The 21,436-nt window shown below is 38.7% G+C and overlaps 2 protein-coding genes across 2 annotated transcripts; one reads left to right on the forward strand and one right to left on the reverse strand.

Moving 5' to 3' along the window:
* Nucleotides 1-2,234: 2,234 nt before the first annotated feature.
* On the forward strand, nucleotides 2,235-9,141 carry LOC143418757 (uncharacterized). Its single transcript, XM_076884467.1, has 5 exons — nucleotides 2,235-2,482; nucleotides 4,368-4,654; nucleotides 5,020-5,147; nucleotides 5,984-6,445; nucleotides 8,262-9,141. Exons 2-4 carry the CDS (start codon nucleotides 4,391-4,393, stop codon nucleotides 6,171-6,173), a joined length of 582 nt encoding a protein of 193 aa, XP_076740582.1. The 5' UTR covers nucleotides 2,235-2,482; nucleotides 4,368-4,390; the 3' UTR covers nucleotides 6,174-6,445; nucleotides 8,262-9,141.
* A 4,128-nt stretch (nucleotides 9,142-13,269) lies between these two features.
* Nucleotides 13,270-20,348, reverse strand: LOC101471264 (jeltraxin). The gene is made up of 5 exons (XM_004548801.3): nucleotides 20,147-20,348; nucleotides 16,977-17,207; nucleotides 15,108-15,394; nucleotides 14,358-14,485; nucleotides 13,270-14,171 (listed from the first exon to the last, which is right to left on the reverse strand). The coding sequence occupies exons 1-5, from the start codon at nucleotides 20,247-20,249 to the stop codon at nucleotides 14,003-14,005; spliced, it is 918 nt and encodes a 305-aa protein (XP_004548858.2). The 5' UTR covers nucleotides 20,250-20,348; the 3' UTR covers nucleotides 13,270-14,002.
* Nucleotides 20,349-21,436: the final 1,088 nt, after the last annotated feature.

The following is a 21,436-nucleotide window of genomic DNA, read 5'->3' on the forward strand; positions in this document are numbered from 1 at the left end:
TAAAAAATTAAGTGATCCAGGTTTTAAAATTAGTTAAATACAACCTCAGATGAACAACACATGACCTATTGCACCATCACACTGCACGATTCAGTAGTTTTTAGAACCACCTTTAGGAGGAATAACTTGAAGTAAGTATTTTCATGCATGGCAAGTACACGAAAAAAATGCTGGGAAATGTTCAGGAACACAGGATAAACTGGACTTGTGAGTGTTTACAAAAACTGTGGGAGCTAATTATGAAGCAAAGAGTTTATTAACTGTTTATAAAACTTTAAAAAGTTAATAAAAGTTGATCTGAGGCAAGGTGGACTCCTCATTCCTCTCCTACCTTCACCGAAACTTCCTTTAAGCCGTGTTTGTGGTCAAACTCACGTTCAGTGGGTGGAGCATCAGCAGCCTGAAGCAGCAGAGTTTGGGATTTTTCTCTCCTGTGGCCTATCAACACAATTTAAAAACTGGTATAAAGTCCACACTTTCCCCGTCAGTTGTTCCGTCTGTCCTGCTCACATATCCAATGGTTGTACACGTTGTCATTAACGTGGCTTCACTCCACATCAGCCACGCTGCTTTGCTAGCTAAAACACCGGTCTCGGCACATAAGGACGCTGTCATAGCCTGTCAACGACATTGATTAGCTGTGTATATACAAATGTGAATCGCATCATTGGCTGGACTATGGGATTAGGTGGCATCGTTCTAATCCCATACGGGAGCAGACAGTCACTTACTGACTAACACTGCAAAACAGAACTGTTAAAGTTTTTATTTTAATTTCAATTCAGGTTAGATTTTTTTTTGTGTGTGTGCGCAACGCAGATTTTGTGTGCGCAGAGACCGTGCCAGCAGTGCGCAATTGGGCACGCGCGCAGCTTAGAGGGAACATTGCTTAAAAGTAAGTTTAATCACATCAGCTGTTAGGCGCTGTGAACGCATCTTGTCTCCAGGCCTTTCTGTGTGAAGTTTGCATGTTCTCCCCGTGCCTGTGTGGGTTTCCTCTGGGCAACACGTAAAACTATGTAAAACAACTATGTAGAATTATGCAACCAAAAGCAAAAATGTTCTCAATCACATTTAGTGTTATATTTAAGACTATCCTAATAGATGCTTGGGATTCAGGTATTTGTATTAAGTTTGATTTTGCATGACCATTTGTAAGTAATGGCTGGTGCTGCTCTCTCAAAGTGTGGGGTAGGAAACAGTTAAAACAGTTTAACACACTCCAGTATCTGTATTTACATTTAGGCTATAAAGTCATTTATACCTGAATTGATGCATCAAACAGGTACATTAAAAAATCACCATAAGCAGAAGTGCGTCTTCTTATCTATCAAACTTCTTGTGCAGCAGCTGTGGCATTTTGTTTTTTGTGTCCAGTTTGTTTCAAAAGAAGAAGTTATAGAGAGATTTTACTACAGAGCCACAATAGGAGGAAACATAGTTGGAAGTAGATTTTAACTGTTGTCAGTCCACAGTCACCATATCTCAATCCAATAGAGCACTTTTTCAATGTGGGAGAACAAATGAGAGAGCAAAGAGTTTTGCTTTGAGCCAGATACAGCAAAACTGATTGGAGACTCTTCACAGTACAAAGGTTCAAAACATACTGTGAAAGCTGCACAACAGATTCTGAAGGCAAGAAGTGTTTTGTTTGTTACCTGATATTTTGTAATGTGAATGCTATATTTATTCCTTTTTATGGCCATGGCAGATACAATGTTGTGTCTGTTCACAAAAGCAAACATAAAGGCAAATGTGCAGTCAAGGAATCTTTAAATTGAACTCAATCACCTGACGGTACAGCGAAGACAGAAGGAAATAGGAACGCTTGCTTGACTCCATTTTTTGTTGTCAGAAGTGGCAACAATAGTAGAGTGTTGGACTCAAAGCTGCTGATATCATCTCAAACAGGAACATAACTAAATGAGCTGAAGTGAAGCCTGCTCAGATTCAGAGAGGGAGCAGAGAGAAAAACACATCCACACAGCACAGATGCTCAGACGCTTCACTACAGTGTCAGGGATGAAGAAGATGAAACTGCTTCTTGTTGCCATTCTGATGATTATTCTACCAGCGATGGAGGACATTGGTGTTGGACCAGCCCCACCTGGACAACCAGATGCATGGCTAACAACAACAGGTGTACACACACACACACACACACACACACACACACACACACACACACACACACACACACACACACACACACACACACACACACACAACAGGAAACTGACAGACACACAAAGAGTGAAAGGATCATTTTTATATTAGTTCAGGCTTTCTGTTTCTTTCTTCAGGACGTGCTGGACTAAATCTAAATGGGAAGATGTTCACTCTGTCTTCTAATAATGGAGGAGTAACCTTCTATCCCCCCAGTTATCATTTCCCCACTCCCTACCAAACCAGAAGACACAAAGACAGAGCTCCCATGACCACCGCAGCTACAACCAGAGCCCCAACCAGAGTCCAACTACAGGTGAGCAGGGCATTCAATTTTTTGTACTCATTATTCAAACACTGACTTTTATGTTTCTTCGTTGGTCTGGTCTCTTATAGAAAGGTTTTTAAACAAAAGAAAACCAAGAGCAACACAATCTTTGTTACAGTTCATTTCTGTATCAAAACCTGATGTAATACCATGACATAATTTTGTGTGTATTAAAAAGGTAGCAGATGCCTTTTTTACTAAGCAGGTTTTCAGGGTTACAAAAACAGTTAACTTCTTATCGACGAGCTAAAGCTGTGAAGATAACCTGCCCCAGAGCAGACTGTGGAAAGAAGAGATCAACATAAACAGAATGACCTCCCTGATGACAAATCAGTTCTCTGGAAAATATCATCCCCAATCCTGGGAGTTCCCAGGATTCCAGCTAGGAAGTTCGGTAGTTCAGAAATCCATGAAAAAATTTTAAAAACCTACATACACACAAAACAATTTGGACATAGCTTTTTAAATCTGGCTTTCCCTTACTGCAACATCAGGAGTCCTACTAAGCCAGGGATGACAAACTCATATTACAATGCACATATAACCAACTTTGATCTTAAGAAGGCCGCACCACTTCAATTCAATTTGATTTTATTGAATTCAATCTTTTCTACACATTTATCTCTGAGGTATCTTACCATAATTTTTAAATAAGTGTAATCTTACCTGTAGTTTTTCTACAATATACAAAAATTCTGTTGTGGTAAATTTAAGAAATCTTAACAGAACTCTTTGGGCTCAAATTGTAAAAAAACAAACAAAAAAAACAAAACTCAAATGAGTAAAATTGCATAAAACATTTTGGTAGCTGATTGCCCAGACTGTCTTCGAATTGTAAAACAACAACAACAACACAAACAAAATGTTTTTAAAAAAATCCCAAATTGAAATTTCTAAGGCAGATTGTGAAAAAAAACCCCTGTCATTTAATAGTTTTTAAAAACCTTTATTACTTGCAATTAACTCTCTTTACTGGGCCAAATCTGACCCCAGGCCTTATGTTTTACATCCCCATGCTAAGAGGTCACACAAAAGTGGACGCAAGGTAAATCTAGGGTTAACCATTCTAACTATGAAAGAGGCGGTGTTGGCAGCATATGAAGACTGCAGAGGCCCATATTTCATAAAGATGCTCAAATTATAATGTTGGAAAAACTCAGAGATGTTAAACAGACTGAAATACAAACTAAAAGCAAGTTCTACAAGGTATAGGTGCCTCATTTTAGGGTCATACCACTGTATTAAAGCTTAAAGAATTATAAAAATATTTAAGAGTTGTATGTGGACAGCTGGGGAAAGGCAAGCAATAAAGATGCTTCTAAGAGTCACTATTTCTTCATGATACTCATCCAAAAAAGACAAAAACTCTACAGGCTCTTTTTAATAGGTCTGAGGGAAAGGTGACGTATTTTCCAGAAACTGGTCAGTAGGTGACGAGTTCATACCTGTTGATCTCATGAACATAAAATGTTTAAGCAGAAGCTAGGTCTGCGGCACAAGTTACCATGGTGATGGAAATAGGTGTGCAGGTGTCAGTTCCTTTATTATTTAGATTTATTGAAGCTGATAAGGAAGTCCAGAAAAAGACATAGCAACACAAATGGCACTAAAAGGCAAACCTACGATGACAAGAGATAAAGAAGACATCAGTAAGGTGGAGCATAAAGGCTAATCTGTTACATAAATAATGGAAACAGTGGTGGGTTAAGCACCCAGATATAGAGATTATTAACTGCAGAAAGGGGAACATACCTCAAAGCCTGTTACACACTGTTCCTGACCATTTCCAGGAACCAATTTAACCTGTTTAAACTGCATGTAAAGTCAATAATCATGTTAAGTAACGTCTACATTTTTACTCACCTTTTCACAGGTGTGTCTGTGTGTCTGCGTTACATGACTGACTATATGTATCAAACCTTCCCGCTCTTCACTGTCAGTCCAAAGAAATCCACTCTAAAGCTGCAGGGTAGCGCTGACGTATTCACGCTATCATATCAGGATCACAACAGCGTGGGCCTGGAACCCATTGTGTATTCATGGCCGGACATTAAACAGGACATCTGGACCAGTGTCTGCCTCACTGTGGACACCAGTAAAGGTGTGGTCCAGCTGTTCAATGGTGTGTACATGAGCGTCAGGAAGGTGCTGCCCACTCAGGTGAGAATTATTAGAATTAGTGTGTAGACACCCACATACACCCACATGTTTAGTTTAAATACGTAGCATAGAAAAGGAAACACTTTTATTTATTAACATCTTTCAGACTTGAGGCAAATGGAAAAGTTACTGCATCCATAACATCTAATAAATGATGACACAGTGAGTAACCTTTCTAAAAGCTTAAAAGCCTTTTTTTTTCACTCAGAATGCAAACTACGGAAATATGGGTAACAAAATATACAGATCAATCATATTTCAGGTCTACAGCAGTTAGCATTTCCTCCTAAAAAAAACACACAAGCAAACACCCCTGTTAGCCAATAAAACCTTCACTGTGTGTGCGTTTGTGTGTGTGTGTTCAGTATGTGTGGGCAGGTGAGCCTGTCATTGACTTCCCGGGTTTTGATGGTCAGCTGACAGACGTCCACGTGTGGGATTATCCTCTGAACTATAAAGAAGTTTTCTACTACATCACTAAAGGCTACTATGGGTAAGATCCTCTGTGTGTGTGTGTTTATGTGTGTGTGTTCCAGTTTTACATGTACAGCTAACTTAAACCTCACTGCAGCACAGACCATCATCACTGCATTAAGACTGATTTTAAGTGTGTTTTATTCCCAATAGTTAAAAAAAAATTGTCTAATACATGAAGAAATAAACTCATCATAATGTTACACAATGGGTGTGAGAATTCTGCTTCATTTGTTAATGAGAACAATAGTTATCTTTCTGTCATCTCTCTGCATGACATCTCATGTTAAAATATGTAGCACAAAGTAGAAATGTTCAACCGAAGCACCGAAAAAGTTTATCTGGGCATGGAGCGCCCTCTTTTGGAATCAAGTTAAATAACAGTGCAGACCTGAAGTCATCTATGTGAGCGTGGTGCCTGGTTGGTACCTGGTTCAGTGGCTGCAGCTCAGGAGGTAGAGGAGGTCATCGAAGGGAAGGTAGTTTGATCCCTGGCTGCTCCAGTCTGTGTGCCAAATATCTTTGGGCAAGACACTAACTCCACTATACTCTCTGATACATCCAGTGAATGTGTATGAATGTTGAATAGAAAGCACTTATGTAGAGAAAGTGCTACTTTTAGTGCTCAGAGTAGAAATGTGCTGTATAAGAATCAGACAATTTATCTTTTACTGTTTTTTGAGTGAATTGTTTCTTTAGGACCACCATATTTTGCCCAAATGTGTCCTTTGCAATTATAATTGTGTGCTGATGAGTTTGCATTACACTGCCACCAAAAGCTGTCCCTATATCTAACATCCATAATCTATTTTTAAACAAAATTATTTTTATTTATAATCGGCCTTGTGTTTTTAGGTCTTACAACGGCTCTGTCATCTCCTGGTCCTACATCAGCTATTCTAACAGAGGAAGGGCAGTCATGGAGGACTCCTATGACATGCAGGCAAAACAGCCAATCGGGGAAGCTGAGCAAGACCGTGGCGTGAAGGAAGAGAAGCTGAGATTTTTCAGCGTGGAGGAGGAAAAAAGACAACAGTTGTTTTAATGATGACGGCGTAGGGACGGAGTAGGGTAATTAGTAGAAAATAATCCAGTCATAAAAGACTTGACAGTGATTAATTGTGTTTTGAAATTAAATGTTTGATTTGATTTCAGTGTGTGGTTTTGTTTATGAAGCAAGATGGGAAACAAATCTTACACTCTCTCACTTTGGACACGTCCATGCTCCCTCAGGCTGTGCATGACTTTGTGTTGTGCACGTAGCTGAAAACTGCCACATCTTATCCAAACAGCAACCTTGATTGATAAAAAATGAAGGTAAAGTGTCAAAAAGTGCTTCTTTTCCACCCTTCCACACTCAGCTTTATCACCAGTGTGAATTTACACTGATTAGCCAAGGTGCACTTCAGATGTCTCTGCATGTGGCTGTGAATGCACCAGAAATAAGATTAAGTAAAAATTTGAGACACAGATTTGGACAAAAAATTAAAATCTGAAGCTAATTATTCATTTTTTATGTGTTGTGGTTGTTTTTGTGTGTTTATTATGGAAAATAACAATACAGAGGTGGTGGGGAGAGAGTAATGAATGATATCTGTTAAGGTGCTATATTGTGCTTTAAAGGAGCAGTTCGGTGTTTTGTGAAATGGCCTTGCTTGATTCTGGAGGTGTCAGATTTGTTGAAAACCTAAGTGCAGCACACATTCATGCTTAATCCACAACTAAGAATCAAACAGGGACTAGAGAGGGAATCAAAACAGTGGAAATAAGAAAAAGTGACAATACTTTTTAAAGTAGCACAGAGTGTCACTTCAGCTCAAGTTCTATTTTATTTCTCTTCATGATTTTATTCTCAGTTTCCTTTGAGAATTTGTAATCATATTTATGCCCCTGAGTTTGTTTTTCCTGCACTCCTGTGATTTCTGAGTCACGTCTGTATTTCTGTACTTCCCTGTCTTCAGTTACTTCCTGATCTTTTATGCTTTACATTTATTTTTATTTTTTCAGTTTGTCTTGGTTCAGTTTTGCCTCGTCCCTCATGATTGTGTGTCCGCCTGCTCTGTGTTTCTGTCACGGTCCTGGGTCGGTGACCCTGTGTTATTTTGTTAAGGATTTCTTCGCTGTAAATGACTTCTTGTGTTCTGATTTGATGTTTGATTTTCCTCATTGTTATCACAATTAGTGTCCAGGTTTCTTTCTCTGTATTTCTAGTGCTCTAGTTCTTTGTTCTGTGATTTCTAGTTTTTAGGTTTGGTTCATGTGTCCCTTTTGGCTCAGTGTCAGGTCTGTGTCTGTTGGCTGTTTCCTGTTTAGCTTTGAAAGTCTGCTTCATGTCAGCATTTCTAGTTTCGCTTCCCCTGTCTCGTGAGGTCAATTCCTCATTCCCTCTTGTTCCTGTGTATTTACAGTGTGTGTCCTCCAGTGCTCGTCATCGTACTTCTACCACTCCTTTGTGCTGTGTGTATTTCTCCGTGCTCCTCGTGTCCCCAGTTATTTCAGAGTGTGTTCCAAGTTTAGTAGCTTCCTAGTTTCCTGTTGTTTCTTTTTTTCCCTCAGGCCTTAGTTTCTAGTTTCCAGTTTTTGGTTATATGTTCTTTCTCATCGTGTTTGGATGTTCAGCGGCAATAAAAGCTGCCTCTCTCAGTTTAACTCTTGTGGTCTGAGTCCTGCATTTGAGTCCTAAACCTGCCTGCCACACAGCAGAACCGTGACAGTTTCCCTACTTTATGTTAGGTGACTGACTATAACGGCTGGACTCAGTAGCAGAAACACACACAGGCTCGGCGGTTGCAGTAAATGCTGTTTTATTTACAGTGACACTTATCTTAAAAAAAAACAAAAAACAGAAAAATAATACTAAGTGCAATAATCCTTTCTGTCATCGTTGTATTTTTACTCAGTTGTATATAGTATTTGTATTTGTATTCTATTTTTATCTTATTGTATATTTATTTTATTTTATTCTACTGTATATAGTCTTTTATTTTATTCTATTCTGTACAGCTGTGTACTGTATTTATTCTTATTGTATTCTAATTTTTGCCTCATAACTTTTGCACTGTCCACTTCCTGCTGTGACAAAACAAATTTCCCACGTGTGGGACTAATAAAGGTTATCTTATCTATCTTATAGGGGATACTTACAAAGGACGGGGCTATTTACAGCGATCGGGTAAACATGCGAGGACCGAGAGGGAATGAAACAGAGCCGATGCATGCAGGAGGATGGGTGGCGCACTGGAGTGACCTGAGGATGAGGGACAAAACAGAGTTAGGAAATTGCGCCGCAAGCCAAGGGGGTAAACATACTGTAAATCTCCAAAAGAACAGGCAGGTGAGCAGGCGGCGGGACAGGCTAGTGCAGGGGGTCTGCAATGGATCTGCAAAACATTTTACAACTTGTGGAAGTGACAAAACTCCGACATCAGGCGTCCGTCGCACAGCTCTTTGAATGCTCCCTCTGATGGGGAGAGAGAAGGAAGACAGGATGAAAGACATGCTGTGGACGAGATCCAGAGATTAATAACAAGTGTGATTCAGCAGAGAAGTCTATTAACACATGTTGAGTGAGAAAGGTGACCAAAAAGGAAATACTCTCCAGCAATGTACAGGATTCAGGGTCACCTTAACCAGCCCTGACTATATGCTTTAGCAAAAAGGAAAGTTTTAAGCCTAATCTTAAAAGTAGAGACAGTGTCTGTCTCCTGACTGGAAGCTGGTTCCACAGAAGAGGGGCCTGAAAACTGAAGGCTCTCCCTCCCATTCTACTTCCCCCTGAATTTTCTCCCGAACCCAAATTTTGTGGAGCTATAGTAAGTTTTTTTTTTTTTTTTTTTATCCTGGAGTTCGCTCCATACTTCTTCCAGGAGTCAGTTGTGGATGTTCTGTGACCATACACAAGTCACAGAGCTGCTGTATTTGTACTGACATTAGATTACACACAGGTGCACTTTATTTAGTCATTAGCACTCATCAGGCAATGTCTATGGGCAACTGACTTCACTCAGACCAAAGGGGGCTGAATAATTACGCACACCCCACTTTGCAGTTATTTATTTGTAAAAAATATTTGGAATCATGTATGATTTTCGTTCCACTTCTCACGTGTACACCACTTTGTGCTGGTCTTTCACGTGGAATTTCAATAAAATTGATTCATGTTTGTGGCTGTAATGTGACAAAATGTGGAAAAGTTCAAGGGGGGCGAATACTTTTGCAAGCCACTGTAAATTCAGCTAACTGTTATCATTTCATGAGTAAAGCTGCTCAGATGATTGAATTGCGATTTTTGTTTTTCGACTCAATAGCCCACATTTTGATTTCGTTTTGCATGTTGCTGATTTCACACAGATCCACTGCTGAAACGTGCCTTTGGGTTTTTCATCATTTAACAAGAATAGGCTCAGGCAATCATTGTGTAATTAGACTTAGCGTATGTGACAGTACGTGGCACAAAATGAACAAGAAGCTTTCATGTATCTAAATCCAGATTTTAGTCCCAAATTTTGTTGACCATAATGAAAATATATACTCTTTGGTATATATTAACCACTGGATGTAAAATAATATATACAAAAGAAAACATTCTGAATCACATTTAGTGTTACAGTTTAGAGCACCACAATAGGATATCCACAATTTAGGATACAGACATTTGTTTTAGTTCAACATCGCAATCAGTCTAACAGAAGAAATAAAAGACAGTCAAAACATAAAACAGTTTAAAGTAAAATATAAAAACCTAATTTTAAATAAGTATAAGAATGAAGAAAACGGGGTTAACCCAGGACGGTAATGTTGCTGGAAATGGTGTTGCGGTTCTTTTTTGTTTTTTTTGTTTTGTTTTGGTTTGTTGTTTTTCCATAACTTGTGTATCTGCAAATATACACATTCTGTATTTTTCATATGAAAGAAACTATACTGTGGTGGGGCTTGCTAATTTCTTGTTTTGATTTATGTATGTTATGTTTTGTTTTACTTCATATGTTTCATATGTTGTTTGTTTAATTTAAGACAAAAAAAATTAAATGAATGAGAGGTAAAACATGAGGGGGTAGGGACAAATAAGTAAATACTTCAGCCTACTCCTTTTCAAACAAATAATGGAATGATATTTTGTAATGATTGTGAAGGCACATGTTTGAAATGTTTGAAATAAAAATGAACTGAACTGAACTGAACTGAATTCTACGATTGAGTAGTTTACAGAACCAGCAGTTAGCAGCAATAACTTCAGCTGCTTCAATTCATTGACATTTGCAAGCCTACCTTTATACACAGCATTTCTGTCAGGTTGAGGTCTGGGCTTCCATGCTGTAGATTTGCTGCTGTACCCGGGGTCATTATCCTGTTGCATGACCTGATTTAGGAGACACTTTAGCTGTCGGACAGATGGCCTGACATTTGACTCTAGAAAACTTTGGCATACAGAGGAGTTTGTTGACTGCAAGGTGCCTATCTCTTGTGGCTGGAGAACAAGCTCAAATCACCACCCTCAAATCAGCATGCTTGACAGCTGGATTGAGGTGTTTATGCTGTGTTTGATTTTTGCTGAAGGTACTGCTGTGCATGATGGCCAAACCGTCGCTTTGGTCTCATCTGTTAAAAAGACGTTGCTGCAGAAGTCTTCTTCAAGGGCAAATTTGCAGCCGAGTTGTTGTGTTCTTTTAAGAGAAGAAGCGTTCTCCTGGCAGCCCCTCCAAACAAGCCATACTTCTTTGGTCTTTTTCTAATTATACTGTCATGAATGTTAACATTTAACATGCTGTCTGAGGCCTGTAGAGGCTCAGATGCAGCTCTTGGATATAGTGCAGTTTCTCTGAGCACTGAACAGTCTTTGGGGTGGATCTGAATGCTGCAGACTAGCAAACTTGCTGCCTCCACCGTGTTTTATAGACAGCTATAGACACTCACTGCTGTAGCGCTCTCCTGACCTCCTCTGCATATGATGATGATGATTATGACTAAATTTGGAGTCATCAGTCCATCAAACCTTTTGCACCTGATTTGCAGTCCAGGTCATGAGTAACTTGGCATACCTCAGCTTCTTTCTCTTGCTTTGCATTCTTTAACACGATCCCTGCTAATGCTAACATGTTCCAGCAGTCTGTGTTTTCCCATCAAGCAATAGTGTTAAACTTTGAGTTTTTGTTCTTTCATTTGAGATATATACGTATTCAGTCGTTGGTTGACGCACCATTTAGTCACTGATAGGCTGATACAATAACATTGCTTTATGATTTCTTGTTAAGATTTGCTTATTAATAGAAAAATTAGGCACTATGGCAGTATAATAGTACCACTAATATTAATATATATAGAGAGAGAGTCTGGATGGCATTACCTTGACAGCTATAAGAATCGATTATTCTTGACCAGGAACATTTTCTTTAACAAGCAAACTAAGAATGCCCTCTTTCCTCTGCCAAGTAAATCAGAGACATACTGAAGCTTCTAGGATGCACTATTGATTGGAATTACTTATTATAAGGCTGTTCTAAAAGCTCCCTGAAAAGCCTTCAGCTGATGAAAATCAAGAGATCATATATGTCCACAGTAGATATTCTTTTTAATGGCTGTAAAATCCACAGTTGGCAAACCCTTGATGATCAAGTCATATCATGATATCACTGCAAACCCACCAAATCAACGTAACAAACCAACGACCTAAATAGTTCTGTTAGAGATCTCTTGCTGTCAAAATGAAGTTCTTTCTTCCTCCCTGCCACCAAGTGTTTGCTCATACAGCCTCATTTGATTGTCAGGATCCTCTCACTAATGTCTTTAGCTTATAATAAAACACACTTTGAGATGACCATTCCTGTGAAACAGCTCTACATAAATAAAACTCAACTGACCCGGACATGTAACATTAATAAGGAGTGGTTCGCTTGCTCCAACTCCTTCTGCCTCATCTCAGCATCCTTGGCACTCTGCTGATCCTTCTGCAGTTTCCTGATGTAGTCTACAGAAGCCTTGAGAATGGTGCCTTTATTCCAGCGCATCTCTCTGTCATTGTTGCGATGTCAGTAAAGATAAGAAGGACAACAGAGGCAGAGGACAAGATCATGATTTATACGCCTAATGCGTGGCCCCCTGGCATTTAAAATTCAAACAGTGTAAATTTATGTGAGCAGTGGAAAATGAAAGCGCCAGTACGACCTACAGGTCTGATGACTCGGGTATCAAAGTGCCCAACTCCTTTATGCGGTCACTGATGTTGAACCAATGCCTCCACTCAACTGCTACCAACAAAGCAAAGGCACACAAGGTTACCTCCAGCAATCAGCTGGTATTAAGCAGAAGTGCACAAACAACTAAATAGGATGTTGTGATTCTGAATCTGAAATGTTAGCGTTCATGTTACAAAAAACTAAACTGTTTATTAAAAACTAAATAAATAAATGAAACAAGACACATGTTTATAAAAGAAGAAGTATAACAAGTACACTTATTGTAATGTGATTTTATTCAAAATCACTTTGTTCACTTTGTAACTGTGTGCTTTAAAAACTGCTACACAAATAAACTTCTTCTTTTTCTTATGTTGATTGTGTTTTCTTGTATCTCTTGTATATATTTTCTCAGTCCTGGTTTGTCCTTTGGGTTGGGGTCGTGTTGTTGTTGCAGCTCTTTGTTTCCTCGCTCTGTGCGTCCTGTATTTGTATCCCTTGTGATTTCTGGTGTTTGGACTCTGATATTATTCCTGTGTTTTGGGCATTTTGGACTTTGTTTGGTTCCTGGACTATCAGCAAACACACCTCAACCTGTCTGCAAGTTCAACTCAGAGGTCATGACTGCTGTGCGGTATGAATACAGTCCATAAAGGCTGATTCCAGTCTATTTAGACTAAAGTAACACTAAAAGATTGAGTAGCTCTGCTCACCACAACAGCTTTTCCACATCATTTAACAAGAGGTAAAACTGACACAAGAACCAATACTATATGGAAATTCTTAAGTTACTTTAGCTTTTATTAAATCTGTATGTGAGCTTTTACTTCCTCTACTCAAACCAGTGTTGAACTTTATCTCATATTAACAGCTTGCTGTGTCTGTAAATTTCATCTTTCACTTCCTTAAACTTGTCGCCCAAACTTTCATGCAGAGCTCCAGAAATAATTAAAGCTAGGCACACTAGAGTAAGGGAGTGACAGTCAACTTTACTGGAAGCAAAGAAATAGTTATACTGCAAGCAAATTAAGTACTGCAAGTAATTTTAAGTAATGTGTAAATCATTTTTGATAATAATTTTTTCACAATTTACAATATAATTTTCATTTTCTTACACAGTGAAAACAGCATTTTTTAAAAATTCATAGATAGATAGATATTTAAGTCATAAAGTAAATTATTTCTTCATTTCCTTTACAGGGTAAGCCCAGTAAGTCTTGCTGACAGGTTTCTCTGACTACAGCAGAATTCCTTTATAAATTTGAGCTGCATTGTTGTTTTTTCTTATGGTGTTTCATATTTTAAAAGTAAAACTTCCAAGTAAAATAAGAGATTAAATATTCACAGTCGGGACTTTTGCCAGTGCATTAAATTTAAATTTTTCATATGGCAACTCCCGTAGCTTCAAAAAGACTGTCCTTTAGAAGTCAAAGGGAAAATTAACCTCAGCCTTCACCTCTGTGAAAACTTCCACCGACATTTCAGATTTCAAGTGATTATGATCGAAAAAACAAACAAAAACAAAAAAGGCTGATGAAACAAAAGATAAAAGATAATGGATTACACTGTACAGCTGCATGAAGTGAACTCTGATATATACATTAATACAAAAGAAGAAGGGGAAGAAGGGGACCACCCTCCAGTTTTTAGCCACTGGGAAAAGAGACATCTCAGCTTCACAGGACAGTTTCATCTTCTGTCATTAAAGCAGCAGCTTGTTTTCCTCCACACTGAAGAATCTCATCTTCTTTTCCTTCCGTCTACTCTCTTGCTCAACTTTTGCTCGCATGTCAAAGTTGTCCTCCAAGACTGCCCTTCCTCTGTTATCGTATCTGATGTAGGACCAGGAGATGACAGAGCCGCTGTAAGACCTAAAACCACAACAAAACACACGCTTTTAACAAGCTTTTAAAACAAAGCTTAAACATTAAAAAGCAAATTTAAGACAAGGCCTGTTTTAAATGAATTTTTTACTTTATTTATATCTTTATATCTTGTCATTTATACTGTGGTTATGATTAAACGGTCGGTGTGTGAGTTCAGCATAGAGATCTTACCCGTAATAACTTCTGCTCATGTAGTAGAAGATGTCTTTATATCGCAGAGGATAGTCCCACACCTGGACGTCTGTCAGCTGACCATCAAAACCTGGGAAACTAATCACAGGCTCGCCTGACCACACATACTGAACACACAGAAAAAAGAGAAGATCAAAATTAAAGATGATTAAGTGATTTTGAGAATAATATTGTCTACTTTTTAAAGCCTTTCAGAAATCTGGATTACAATGAAGGAGTCATTTGAGTGTTTTCTTCACTTAGATATAAACAAAACAAAACAAAAATAGATTCTATGTTGTCATTATTATGTCTTCTGTTGAAGTCTCAGGCACAAAAAGGGTGGAAAGGAGTTACTGTTCCAGCTGGTGGAGTCCAGCTATCTCAGGGTCTTGTTTCTTGAGAGACAGACTGTAATGTGACTAAGAGATGGCTGAATATTAAGGTAAAGCTCTAAGTTTACCAGTGGATCTATTTTTCCCTGTGACCACGAGCTGTGAGAAAATCATGGATACAAGTGAGGAAAATGAACTTCCTCTGAAAGGTGTCTGGGTTCCGCTCATTGGAGAGACATTTCAATTAAAAATACTCAAATAAATAAATACCTGAGGTGGTTCATTAATCTGACCAGAATGCTTCCTGCACACCTGGACTCGCACACTACTTTGCTCTGTTTAGTGAATTTGTCTTTCTGTCTGTGCATCCACACAGTTTTTAACATGCTGATTCTAACTTTGTCGACATTCTCACCTGATAAGGCATCACCTTCCTGGGGCTCATATACCCGCCACTGAACATCTGGACCACACTCTTACTGGTGTCCACAGTGAGGCAGACACTGGTCCAGATGTCCTGCTTAATGTCTGGCCATAAGTGCACAATGGGCTGCAGGTCCACACTGAAGGAATCATAATAGGACAGCATGAACGTGTCAAAGCTACGCTGCAGACTCAGAGAGGATGTGTCTGGACTGAGAGTGAAGAGTGGGAAGGTTGGCTGCACAGCGTCAGTCATGTAACGCAGACACACTGACACACCTGCAAGAGATGTAACAAAAACAGGTTGGACAACACATTTCCTTAAAATGATTGCATCGGGCTTTGACGAATGTTTTCTTTCCTTTAGTTGGTTTGCAAGATATTTTACCTGCTCAGGATCAATGTGAATATAAACTGTACCAATTTCAGCGGATCAATTTCATTGATCTGCAGTGCACACAGTCATTCAGCTGCACAGGCTGGACTTCTGGATAATAAGGTAATGCTACACTACTGTTTGTTTGTGTTTTTTATTTTTATTTTATTAGTTTAATGGAATTACAGTCTATAAGATTATACACTTACAGAGTCAGCACTTTTGCCAATTTTGTTGTCTGGCTTCAAACAGACTAAACCAAGGGGTGTCAAGCATAAGGCCCGGGTGCTGGAATTGGCCTGCAAAAGACTACAATCTGGCAGTCTGTACAGTGTAGAGGAGGACGTAAATTTCATGCTTTTCACTGTGTTTCCATGAGTTTTACAGCTTTTCCTACTGATAAAGACCTCCTCTATGGCCATTTACACTTCACCAACATAAATAAGCAAAAGAAAAACTATTAACAGAAAGTTCCTGTTTTTTCACCATCTATTATGAAAATATGAATGAAAATATTATATGAAAATATTATATTTTAACTATATTATTAGAGACTTAGACTTAGAGACTTAGAGCTTTTTATTGTCATTGTGCAGTTTCTTGCACAGCGAAATTGGGTAGCTGAACCACAAAGGTGCTAAAGTAAAAAGAAGAGAAACCAATATACAACGAAGGCGGAAAATAAATAAATAATTAAATAAATAGAATAAAAATAAAATAAAAAACAGTGTATATGTATACATATGTGAGTGGAACTATATACATGGTGTATGTGTAGGAAACATTGAAACAGACTGGGACCAAAATAATTGCACATGAGCCAAAAATATTGCACAGAACATGGAAAGATTACAGTGGGTTTGCATTAAAAATATTCTGTCAATTAACAAAATTTTTCATGTTATAATTAGCTCGCCGAGCTAACAGAAATATTTCATGTAATTTTTCAAATTTATTTCTCGCAATTCAAGCCCCAAGCAGCAATTTTTTATCATGCCGAAAACCTGAGATGAATTCTTGAAACTTTTTTTTCATGGTCTAAGGAGCTTGGAAAGAAAAGCGTCTGGATGTTTCCCCTCTCATCTGAGAAGCTTCTTTAGTTCTAGGGTCAAATGGTGGAGAGTCCCAGATTTAAGCCCTGTGGGAGTGTCACCCCAAGAGGGACAAAAGGACCCTGAAGAAGCTTCTCGGATGAGAGGTGAAACGTCTTCAAGCACCTTAAAGAAGTCCAGACGCTTTTCTTTCAAAGCTCCTTAGACTACAATGACCTGGATGACTGAGAACCTTCACAGACACTTCTTTTTCATATATTCAAATATCTCTGGGATTAACCGTGTAGTTAAACGGGCAAAAAAGAGGACTTTTCCAGTCCTGCTTCAGATCAAAGTAGCTGTTTAATCCTTCTCTGTACAACCAGTAAATCTAATGCCAGTAGAATAAACCGCTGACTGCGTCCACACCACCTCTTTGAATGTACATACTCACTTCTGGTTGGACTCTGTGTGGTTGTAGCTTTGGTGGTGGTGGTCTTTGGATGTTTGGTGGTGGTGATGGTGGTGGTGGTGTTTGGATGTTTGGTGGTGTTTGGAGCTCCGACTTTGTAGCTTCTGGTTGGGTAGGGAGTTTGGAAATGATAATTGGGGTGATAGAAGATTACTCCTCCATAATTACGAGACAAAGTGAACATCCTCCCGTCTAGATTTATTTCAGAACTTCCTGCAGACAAAAAGACAACAAAAAAGCCGTTATAACGTTTTCCTTCCTTCCTTCTTCCTTCATTATATGTGTTTTTATGTTGACTTCCGGGGTTTTGCTCCCAAAAGCAGGTTTAGTAAAAACTAAACAGCACACACCCCAATCCTCTGCAAAAGTTTACACCTTTAAAAACACTAAAATCCAGCTCCTTTATTTCCTTTCTGGTGACAGAAGAATATCTGTAATGTTTCATCCTCACATTGGAATCAAATTAGTTCTTTGTTCTTTTTATAACTCTTTGCGTCTGTAGAATGCAATTAAATTTCTAAATGGGATGGCTGCAGGATGGCTACCACAGCATCCTGCAGTGACATGCCATCCCACCAGTTTTAGTTAGGCCATCATTTATTTATCAACAGGATAATTACCCCAAACACACCTGCAGGCTGTCTAAGGGCCATCTGACCAAGAAGGTGAGTGATGGAGTGCTGTGCCAGATGGCCTGGCCTCCACAGTCACCTTACCATAAACCCAAATGAGATGGTTTGGGATGAGATGGATCGCAAAGTGAAGGCAAAAGGGCCAACAAGTGTTCAGCATTTCTGGGAACTCCTTATAAACTGTTGGAAAACCATTTCAGGTGACGACCTCATCAGGCTAATCGAGAGAATGCCAAGAGTGCGCAAAGCAGTAATCAAAGCATCTAAGGATACGTTCACACTGCAGGTCTTGATGCTCAATTCTGATTTTTTGATCAAATCCGATTTTTTTGCCTGCTTGTTCACACTGCAAATAAAATACGACAGCAAACACGCTCTAGTGTGAACGCTTAAAGCGGCCCGCATGCGCAAAAGAAGACGTCACACACAACGCGCTCAGTTTAGACCCAGAGTAAACAGTATTGTTTGACTGATGGCCCTTAATATAAAGACTTCGGACTTTACGTTTCCCAATTTTTGCTTTAAGTTATTTTGTTATTTACATAATAATGTAGATAAACTAATAATTATCCTTATTGCTGTTTTAGAGGAGCGGTGCTTCAAAGGATAGCTGCAGATTTCTGTCACAATCTGCAGATTATACAGTACAAATAAAATGTTCACGTTTCTCCAGCATTGTCTTCCCAACAGTTTCACTGACATCTACACTGGATGGCCAGGAAGTGTTCGCGATGTCTTCTCGGGTGCTTCTCCGGCGCTGATAATTGGCGTCTGTCTCGACATGACCGTTCAAACAGCAGTCGCTTTTTTTTTTTAAAATTATATTTTTATTGAAGAAAAAAAAGGGATTTGTTACAATAAAGTGCATTGACATTATTTAGTCAAAAAAAGAAAAAAAATCTTTTTCTTAGTCCTTTTGTTTTACATTCTGATAGCAAAAAAAAATAAAATTAACTCGTTTGCTTGACAGTGTGTTACATAATGCAGCATGTTTAACTTATTTACAAAGACTACATTAGGTACATATTATGAAGTTGATGGTCAACCTGACATTGTACGATACATGGGAGATACACCAATTCAGGGCTGGTCTTACCTAAATTCATGGTGGATGGGGGACACAAAGCTAATCCATTTATTCCATATTTTGTAGAATTTGTCTTTTCGAATTTTAAAAAAGAATGTCAATTTTTCCATTTTAAATATTTCGAAAACCACATTAAACCAATCCTCAAGTGTTGGCGGAGTTGGATTTAACCACTTTCTGGTTATTGATTTTTTGCTGGCCGCTAATAGCGCTTGTAAGAGTTTTGTGTCCCCTCCCCGGACCGAGCCAGCAACCGAGCCCAAGTACAAATTTACAAAATTGATGTCAAATTTTATCTTAAAAACCTCACACAAAGTTGTATGAATTCCCAGCCAGTAATTTTTTAAGTTAGGGCAGTCCCAAAAGATATGATAATGATGTGCCTCTTCTGATCCACATCTTCTCCAGCATTCTGCTGTCCCATTTTTATATTTAGTTTGATGAGGGGTTTTGAAAAATCTAATAATGTTCTTCCAACAGTGGTCTCTCCAAGATAAAGAACTTGTTGAGTACCAATGAAAATTACAAATCCTCTCCCAGTTCTCGTTTGTTATACCCATCCCCGATTCCAATTCCCATTTAATCTTAACATTTTGAGTAGTATCCTTCCTTGCTTGAAGGAGCACATCATATAGTTTGGAGATTGCCTTTCTCAGAGAACTATCATATGCTAATTTAACTATCTTAAAAATTTCTAACTCAACCATATTTGGGTTTGGGATATTGTAGTGTTTGTTAAAGTAATCCCTCATTTGAAGAAACCTGAAGAAATCTACTTGTCTTAAGCCATTTCTTATTTGTAAAGACTGGAAACTCTGTAGTGTCCCTTTATGTGTGAAGGAATGGAATGTTGTTAGTCCACTCTCTATCCAGGACTGAAATCTATTATCACTTTCATTTGGTTTAAAATCTGTGTCATAAGCACACCATCTAAATACTTTTAGTATTCGTTCACTATCACATATTTTAGTCACTTTATTCCATATTTTTAAAGTGTGGCTTATCCATGGTCCTTTATCTTCTAAACGGTCTGCCAATTTTTTATCCGCAATTGAAGCTTGTAGTTGAAATTTTGGGGTTGTATTGAATTCTATGGATTTCCACTTAGCTTTCAAATTCGGGTTACACCATTGCAGCAGGGGGATGACCTGAGATGCATAATAAGTAGTCGCTTACTAAAACATCGGATATGTATTGGATTCAGTACCACATACGAAAGTGACCCAGATCGGATTTGAAAATATCGGATTTGTCCCGTTCACACTGTCATACCATGATCGGATATGGGTCGCATAGGGTAAAAAAAAAATCGGATTTGATGCGCTTTCGCCTGCAGTGTGAACGTAGCCTAAAATATGTTGAGTAATTTCACACTTTTTTGTCATGTATTTGCAATTACTAGAAATGCCTTTAAGATTCTTTTGTACGTTTACCTGTTGTTCTTGGCCACGTGGGTCGCTCTTCAGTAGGAGCTGGTTCAACCATCGTTGGCATGAAAACCATCAGACTGAGAACAAAAAGTAGCTTCATCTTCATCTATAAAACAAACCCTGCAGTTAACTCGATGTGTTTATCTCTCTGCTGTCTCCCTGATTCCGAGCAGGCTGCACTTCAGCTTGTTTGCTTTCAGTTTTCTCATTCAAGCGTCAACTTCCTGCATGTTCCACCTTCCCGTTTTGTTCCCACTAGTCTTTCTACATAGCAACAAGCTACAATTACTATGTAAATACTGAGGAACTAGACTTAAAAAAAAAAACCACAAACTTTTTAAAAATAATTTTTAATACTTTGTTCAGAATCTTTTTAAGGGAAGGATTGCCCAATCCTCAAACTCAAGGATATCAACAAACCTTGGGCAAGACACTTTACCCTACCGCCTACTGGTGTTGGCCAGAGGGGCCAATGGCGCAATATGGCAGCCTCGCTTCTGTCAGTCTGCCCCAGGGCAGCTGTGGCTACAACTGTAGCTTGCCTCCACCAGTGTGTGAATGTGAGAGTGAATGAATAATGGAATTGTAAAGCGCTTTGGGTTCCTTGAAAAGCGCTATATAAATCCAATCCATTATTATTATTATTATAAGCTGTTGATCAAGTAATTTCTCTGTGTGTGACAGAACAAATTCATTTTTAAATAACTCATGACCAAAAATTTGGCATACACAATGAAGTCATTTACTAGACCAGTGGTTCCCAAACTTTTTTTGCTGGGCCCCCCTTTGTTTTACATGAAAAATGCCCCCCCCCCCCACGTGCACGCACTAACACATCCTCCAACCACATGTAACAGGGTCATAAATCACATTGTTATAATTACACAAAATGTGTTCTAAACCCCCAAACTGCTCCTTTTATACCTGACTTTCAGGACCTCCAAGCCTGTAGTTGTGTTCATTATCAGTTAGAGCCCCTCCTCATTCTTTTCTTCTTCTTCTTTGGTGCAATACTATAAATACAGTGTACCCCTTTTGCCTCTCCCCTTTTTCTACAATTCCCCTGTGGGAGAGGTGGGTGTCATTTCTTCCAACACCTTAAAACACACATAATTCATATTTAGCCACCCTGATGTTTATGATTGCGATGTTAGTTCAGTTATTGTCATTATTGAGCCTGTTTTTTGTAAGATGTTATAAGTGTGTAGTATGTGTGTATCATAAATGTGTTTTAGGCGCCATAAATGAATATATACTCCTTGCTAGCTTGGGAGCTGTGATGGGTTGAGCTAA

The sequence above is a fragment of the Maylandia zebra genome, linkage group LG5 (genome assembly GCF_041146795.1).
Source record: "Maylandia zebra isolate NMK-2024a linkage group LG5, Mzebra_GT3a, whole genome shotgun sequence".
NCBI lineage: Eukaryota > Metazoa > Chordata > Actinopteri > Cichliformes > Cichlidae > Maylandia > Maylandia zebra.

Bases quoted from the DNA above. Each gene is read 5' to 3' on its own strand.
- LOC143418757 (XM_076884467.1), top strand. From the start codon at position 4,391: ATGACTGACTATATGTATCAAACCTTCCCGCTCTTCACTGTCAGTCCA. The intron at 4,655-5,019 runs GTGAGAATTATT...GTGTGTGTTCAG, and splicing joins GGAAGGTGCTGCCCACTCAG to TATGTGTGGGCAGGTGAGCC. The intron at 5,148-5,983 runs GTAAGATCCTCT...TTGTGTTTTTAG, and splicing joins ATCACTAAAGGCTACTATGG to GTCTTACAACGGCTCTGTCA.
- LOC101471264 (XM_004548801.3), bottom strand. From the start codon at position 20,249: ATGAAGATGAAGCTACTTTTTGTTCTCAGTCTGATGGTTTTCATGCCA. The intron at 15,395-16,976 runs GTGAGTATGTAC...CATCTCTTGCAG, and splicing joins CACACAGAGTCCAACCAGAA to GTGTGTCAGTGTGTCTGCGT. The intron at 14,486-15,107 runs GTGAGAATGTCG...CTGTGTGTTCAG, and splicing joins GGAAGGTGATGCCTTATCAG to TATGTGTGGTCAGGCGAGCC.